The 7092-nt window shown below is 39.9% G+C and overlaps 1 protein-coding gene across 1 annotated transcript; it reads right to left on the bottom strand.

Moving 5' to 3' along the window:
* Nucleotides 1-3013: 3013 nt before the first annotated feature.
* On the bottom strand, nt 3014-4257 carry LOC143855095 (uncharacterized). The gene has a single exon (XM_077365280.1). The coding sequence runs from the start codon at nt 4240-4242 to the stop codon at nt 3637-3639; it is 606 nt and encodes a 201-aa protein (XP_077221395.1). The 5' UTR covers nt 4243-4257; the 3' UTR covers nt 3014-3636.
* Nucleotides 4258-7092: the final 2835 nt, after the last annotated feature.

Below are 7092 nucleotides of genomic sequence, written 5' to 3'. Positions count from 1 at the left end.
TGAATGCCATTTAACAGGTTAAAAATGCATGTTAATTTTAACTGGTTCATGTTGTTAGGAATTAATCCTAACGGTGGATGTGGCCTTTGCAAGATCGTTATCTTGGATCATTTTGGTTAGTTAGTTGCTTTTGTAAAAAGGCACTAAGTGAAGAGTTGTAAATGAAAGAGTTTTTCTATGGCGCCCGACCGTCAAGTACCTTGCTAGCGGTACCACCCTTGATATTTGATCCAACAGCAGACCACTTTTTCAGAGTCTGCTGTTGGATCAAATATCAAGGGCCACAAGGGACTTGCTGGTCAGGCACGATATAATTTCTCGTAAATGAAAAATTGTAAATAAAGAGAGACGCTTGAGAGAGGGATCAACAGGATGAGGAGTTGCATCCCTTCCCTCAAACATCTACAAAATCCCTCATCCGGTCCCTACTTGTACACAACAATTTCTACATCATTCTCTTGGTAATCCATGGCAAAAAAAAGAGAGAGGAAATCAGTCCCTATCACTGTCTATTGTGGAGCAAGGAGAAATACCAATCGTTTTCTTCCCGTAACCCTAATCCACTTTGTCAATCCATTCACGCAATCGCTAGTCACTCACCCATACCCTAATCAACTAGGCCATTCCATTCTGTCGATACTCACAATTTTGTCTTGCATGTGCTCCATCCACACTTGTTTGGACCAAACACTTTTTTAGCTCACTCTCTATTGCAATCTTCGAGTTTTAGTCAAGATTAAAAAGATTCACATTTTTATTCATTTGTGTATTTAAAAAACCTGTTTGGATTTCATTTGCTGAATAGCTCTGTTCATGGATTTCCATCATTGTACAAGTACTAGGGCTCTGAGTCATTTGGGAGATATTACATAAAGGACAATCGTTTGCTCATAGTTGACTAAGCATTCTAACTTTTTTTTTAACATTTTAATTGTGTACAATGTAAGTAGGACATACTAGGACTCTTTGATGGATGGTCGTGACTGGGACACGGGAAGTAAGATCTAAAGAACGCTCCGAATTCGATCCGACCGATAAGGGATTTGAATGGATTGTAACTGAGACATAAGTGGATCTGATCCGAGGTGGATCCGTTGATAGTCCTAGAAAATCGCATTAAAATTGGTAAAACATTGATTGAAATAGGGTTTCTTGATAAAAACTGGTATTTTGATTGCCACCGGCAATTCACAAATCGGATCGATGATCGAATGGTATTGGAACATTTTTCATGATCATGGAGTCCAACACAACATACGGTGCATCAATTCGATGTCGGCGATTTAAAGATAGAAAATCAGTTTTGGAAAAGTTTTGGGCATAGCCGGAAAACGGCATACTGCCGGCGAAAGGTTGCTCCTACCGGCGGTATTCCGACAAGGATGTGTAGTCCATTGAGATCAAAACAGTGCCTCGATAAGAGGATGTCCAGTGATTTCCCGCCCTTTAAATCGAAGTTTGCACAAAAACTCAAATTTATTACTTTTTCAAGGCATGAATAGTGTTGTCGCATGAATTTTAAATTTAAATAATCTATTGTAACTCCTAGAAATGAATCTTTTAAAAGGAGTATAAGATTCATTTGGCCTATCCATTCCATTCTTTCCCAGGAGAAGCCGACCAGACTTTAAAACTTCTTCCTATAATTGAAGTGTTTTTTTTTTTTAAAAGAAAGGGATGATAGTATGGGAAGATTACCAAGGTATCACATACTGCCATCTCCCTTCCTGATGTTTTTCTGTTGTTGAAACGGTTTGAAATTTTGGGAAAATTGCATTTGTTCGAGTGGGCATAGTAAGGCCTCTCAATGAGATAGAAACAGATTTTAGAGGTTATTGAACTGAAACTTTCGTTCTCTTCTGCTTTTATGTTCTTGGGGTTTGACAGAAATATGAAGAGAATGAATGGAGTCTATGAGAAGCAAAATCATTCATTGTTTCCTCATGTATCTTTCCTGAGGATCTACTTCGTAGTTATAATCTCATCGTTAAACGTCATCAGGCGGTCAGACGGGAGCTATTCACACCTATGGAGATTCGCCCATATGATTGATGAGATTTAGGATAGAGTGACTGATTTCTCTGTTCGCTTCCAAACATATATAATGAGATCGGCTAATAGTGATGTGGATAGGTTAGCCCTAACGGGTGTTGGCAAGGAGGCTATTGAGAATTTTGATTTCCTTCCCCCTTGAGATCTTTAGTTTCTTGATGTACTTTTTTTTTTTTGTTTCGACCATATGGGTTGCGGGCCTTTGCCCCTTTCTTTTCTTAATAAAATTCTTGATTATTCAAAAAAAAAAACACACCTATGATCTCATCTTTGGTTTTGTAATCAAGGAGGAATAATGAAATTGAATACTCAATGCCCCCATGTCAAAGGGCTCAATCTCAAATTTCAACATGGGGGCACGCCAATCATTGACACTACGACTTGGATTTGAAGTTCTCAACTCAATGAATATATAATAGTGAGTTGAAGGTAAGATCTGAATCTGATCATGTACAATAGTCATTGCATTTTCCTAACTAGACTAAGAGGGAGCACCCAGAAGTTTGTAAATCTACAGCTTAAACTGTACACATGCAATCAGAACTGTTAAAATTAGTGCATACTTAGCATCAAAGAGAAATCAAATTGTTTTTTTCTCTTCATGTGTATCATTTACCCTTCATTGAGAAGGAGTGAACGTAGTGTGTCCATATGCTTGAATAGAAATTTTCTTTTCCTTGTTTTTCGGCCACTTCTCACCTTGTTCTCACTCAATTTCATCAGATAAGAAGAATTTTGAGGACTTCTGCATAGTACATGCAGCAGGCAATTAGTGAGGTAACATTGGTCTTCATTTGCACACTTCACATCTCCTTTCTCTTTGTTTGTGTTTTACTTACTTTCCTTGCCTTTACTGTAATATAAGGCCTATTTCTATGACCCAACATTAGTAGACTAAATATTGCAATGTATATACCATACTAGGAATACGTTTGTCATTCTATCATAGAGATAGGGATAGTTTTGTCATAAAAAGATTTATATATCTATTATTGGACACGTGGCAAAATACAAAAGGCAGTTAGGAAGACTCCTGACACAGGTGTGTAAAATATTACATATTTATTTGAGTGAGATCACTGATCAGACCAGTGCATAACAACCATACAAGAAATTTAGATGGAAAACAGAAAGAGAGAATATCAATTTAACAACAATCCTATGAAATTAAACCTGAAACAAATGTAACTCTCCTGATTTATTAAACTACATATACAGAGTTTTTATATGGTGTGTGTCCGTATAGTCCAGTTTTTTTGTTTTTTTTTTCCAAATGGTCCCGTATGGCCCACTATAGGTTGATCCAAACCGTACATTTGATGGGCCATAATGTAAATTGAGTGTGTCCCCAAAATCAATTCCGTAGGATGATCCTAGCCCTCCAATCTATAGAGGATCTGCATCTTTTGGAAACCTCTATAGATCCGAGTGCCAGGATCATCCTATGGAAATGATTTTTTGGGAACAACCAATTTACGTTGTGGCCCATCAAATAGACGGTTTGGATCATCCTACGGAGTGGGCCATACATTACTTTTTGAAATCTCACACACCATATATATATTGGTATTCCATCCCAAAGACTTAAGAACCTTCATGGACTGGAAATGGAGGCCAATACAGATGGAATTCAATCTTGTAAGTAACTGTCAAGCCGACGAGATTCACCGGAGAAGACTTCACGTACCCATTAACGAACAAGAAGTCGTCGGTCCCACCGACCACCGGGAGCTTCGAAGGTTTAGTGTTGTGGACCACTCCAAGAATTGAGATAGACCCTTTATGATCCTTCAAATTGAGAGTGATCTTAGCAATTGAGATGCTCCGAAGGCCGTCGAGCCCCGACGTGATCGAAGTCCCCTCGACGATGCCGCGAACCATAGACGAAGTTTTTGCGGTGACCGTCATGGGGTCTTGGAACGTAAATATCGTGCCAAATGGAGTGGTGGTTTGGCTAACGCCTGGTCCGATGACTCCACTAACGATGATAAATCCGGTCTTGTTGATTGTTTCATGTTGGTAGAGGGAGAAATGGAGGGCTCTGTTGTGGTGGTGGTCGTGGTGGTGGGAGGAGGTGGCTTTGTAAGTTACGAGGAGGAGAGGGAGTATAAGAAGAAGACTGTGAAGTTGAGTGGTGGCCATGTGAACTTTGTTCTTGTTGATATGTGTGTGTCCATATTTATTATACATCTTTGGCTCAGTTATTACTTGTTGGTGAGGGTAGAGGAGGGCTATTAATGTTAGGGACACTCTTCGTGTCTTATTTGCTATATCAACTATCCCGATTGTACGATTTGGAAATGTTCATTTGATTTGAAATGAGACGTTCGAATGAAATGTTGAGGTGGTGGTAGGTGAGGATAGATGAACGGTTCAGATTACCACTTCCATGACTTAGTTGAATAGTAGCCTGAGTGTGGGATTGGGAGAGTGGCGCTAGCATTTATCAGTGGGTAGTGGGAAAAGAAGACCTCCTACTGAGTCAAGGTCTTCCGTCTATTTGCGTGAAGAAGGATGAATGCGGTTGAGTTGTAATCACACGTCTCTCTCTCGCTCTCGCTCTCGCTCTCTCTCTTCTAGAAAGCTGACCAGCTGCATGATCGACAAAGAAAAATCTTGGATTCTCATTTGGACAGTTTGGGAATGTGGGACCCACCTAAATCGGTGGGCTCCACCCTGTATGATTCATGGCCCATTGTTCTCATCAACTAGGTGAGATGCCACTTGTCAAATCCGTGATGTCAGATGCTGCCAAGTGGCAAATCTAGGCCATTGATCAGAGGGTTAGTGGATGTGGCCAATTGGCAAATCTAGAGCATTGATCAGAGGGTTAGTGGATGTGGCCAATTGGCAAATCTAGGCCAGTTAGATTATTGAGGTAGTGGGCCATCCTTGGTGGGGGCCATCTATTGCTGTATTCCACAACCATGGTTAGTCAAAGGTGATCTGTTTAAGTAAAAAGACTTTTTGATACAATGAATGATTACATAGGTTGCCTCTGATAAAATATCCAGAGAAAGAAAAATCTACCAAACGTCAAAAGAAGACCAGAATAGTTCCACAACCAAGGTTGGTGGGGCCCATCTATTGGTGTATTCCTCAACCAAGGTTCTCTATTTTGATCTTCAAAGAAGGAGACGCTAAACGACTCGGGAAGATTCTCGCTTTACCGACTCAAGACCCAGTAGCTTATGGGCATTACTATGCATGAATACACCCCCTATTTTTCAAAATGAGGATTGGACAGTACAACCCACACCATAGGATGATCCAAACCGTGCATTTGATGGGCTTGTGCCCAAAAAATCATTAGCATAGGATGATCCCAACCCTCCGTTCTAAAGAGGAACTCACAATATGAAAACTTCAATAGATCGGACGGTTGGGATCATCCTATGGCAATGATTTTTGGGGCACAATCTATTTACGTTGTGGACCATCAAATGGACGGTTTGGATCATCGTATGGAGAGGGGAAAGGGCCGTAGTGACCCAGAGCTGTCGGATTGGCCGAGTGGTCTCCCTGGGTGCCACGTGGGATCATCGCAATAGAGTTGCCTTTTTCACCCCCATTAATAGAAAATTAAAACAACTATATAATTAAATTAATAAAATAATTTTATTCTACTAATTTTTCTTAGTTGCAAAAGATTCAAAGAATAGTAAAACTAAGAAGGTGAAGAAGAAGAAGAAAAATTCAAAGAACAGATGCCCTCTCTCTCCCTCTCCCTCTCCCCCCATCCAGAGATCATATCCTCCCTCCCTGAGTCCCCTGATCAGTTTTGGACTTGCAATCGGTTCTCAAAGTAAAAAACAATCAAGGCCTAAATATAATTACGACCCCAATAGTCAGTTTTGGACGCACAATCGGTTTTCAAAATCCAAAAAAAAAAACAGGGCCCCTTAGATATTGCCAATGGTTGGGAGGCTTCAACTGGAACTAAATCACATAAGAGCTGTATAAAACATGATTGAGAAAGCAAGCTTTCAAAAACTTGTGTGGAATGCACTTTAACAGAACTTATAATTTAGTAAGCTGTACATGACTTCTACATTGTCCAGGCCCCTTCTAGCTGGAATCTTCTAGCTGAAATTGTTAAAGTATAAAAGATTAAATACTGCCTTTCTCCAACAGCTTGAGCTATTGGAGAAGTTGGTAAGTTAACATGGTATCAGAGCAAATGCCTGGGTTCAAACCTCCTTGATGGCAAAATCCACATGCAATGGCTAAACCCAAAAGTGGGGCCACATGTGCCACGTGTAGGCCAACCCTAGAAAGTGGGGCCACACGTGAGGGGGAGTGTTAAAGTATAAAAGATTAAATACTGCCTTTCTCCAACAGCTTGAGCTATTGGAGAAGTTGGTAAGTTAACAGAAATCCGATTGATAGGCACTTTGGGTCTTCCCTGAAAAAACCCTAATATTTTTCCTATAGGCTGACTGCGAAAAAATTTCAACAGTCAGTCTCCTTCAATCCAGAAAACATGGAACACATCAAAATCTGTCATTTGCTCCCAATAAGTGCTAAGAAGCACTATTGTAAAGATGCCCATCTATGTCTGGAACAAATCCTTCATCCATTATTTCATCTCTAACAATATCATAGGTGACTCTATTTGGTATCAATCCCTTCTCCATTTGGACTTGCAATCGGTTCTCAAAGTAAAAAACAATCAAGGCCTAAATATAATTATGACCCCAATAGTCAGTTTTGTACGCACAATCGGTTTTCAAAATCCAAAAAAAAAACAGGGCCCCTTAGATATTGCCAATGGTTGGGAGGCTTCACCTGGAACTAAATCACATAAGAGCTGTATAAAACATGATTGAGAAAGCAAGCTTTCAAAAATTTGTGTGGAATGCACTTTAACAGAACTTATAATTTAGTAAGCTGTACATGGCTTCTACATTGTCCAGGCCCTTCTAGCTGGAATCTTCTAGCTGCAATCCGATTGATAGGCACTTTGGGTCTTCCCTGAAAAAACCCTAATATTTTTCCTATAGGCTGACTGCTAAAATTTTTCAACAGTCAGTCTGCTTC

This window comes from Tasmannia lanceolata, unplaced genomic scaffold, assembly GCF_043159265.1.
Source record: "Tasmannia lanceolata isolate RefF3 unplaced genomic scaffold, GAP_Taslan_0.1 ptg000020l, whole genome shotgun sequence".
Classification (NCBI taxonomy): domain Eukaryota; kingdom Viridiplantae; phylum Streptophyta; class Magnoliopsida; order Canellales; family Winteraceae; genus Tasmannia; species Tasmannia lanceolata.
Note: the sequence above shows the minus strand (reverse complement) of the source record. Positions and strands in the feature narration are given on the sequence as shown.

What these genes read in the sequence shown, in the direction of transcription:
- LOC143855095 (XM_077365280.1), bottom strand. Translation starts at nt 4,242, where the DNA reads ATGTATAATAAATATGGACACACACATATCAACAAGAACAAAGTTCAC.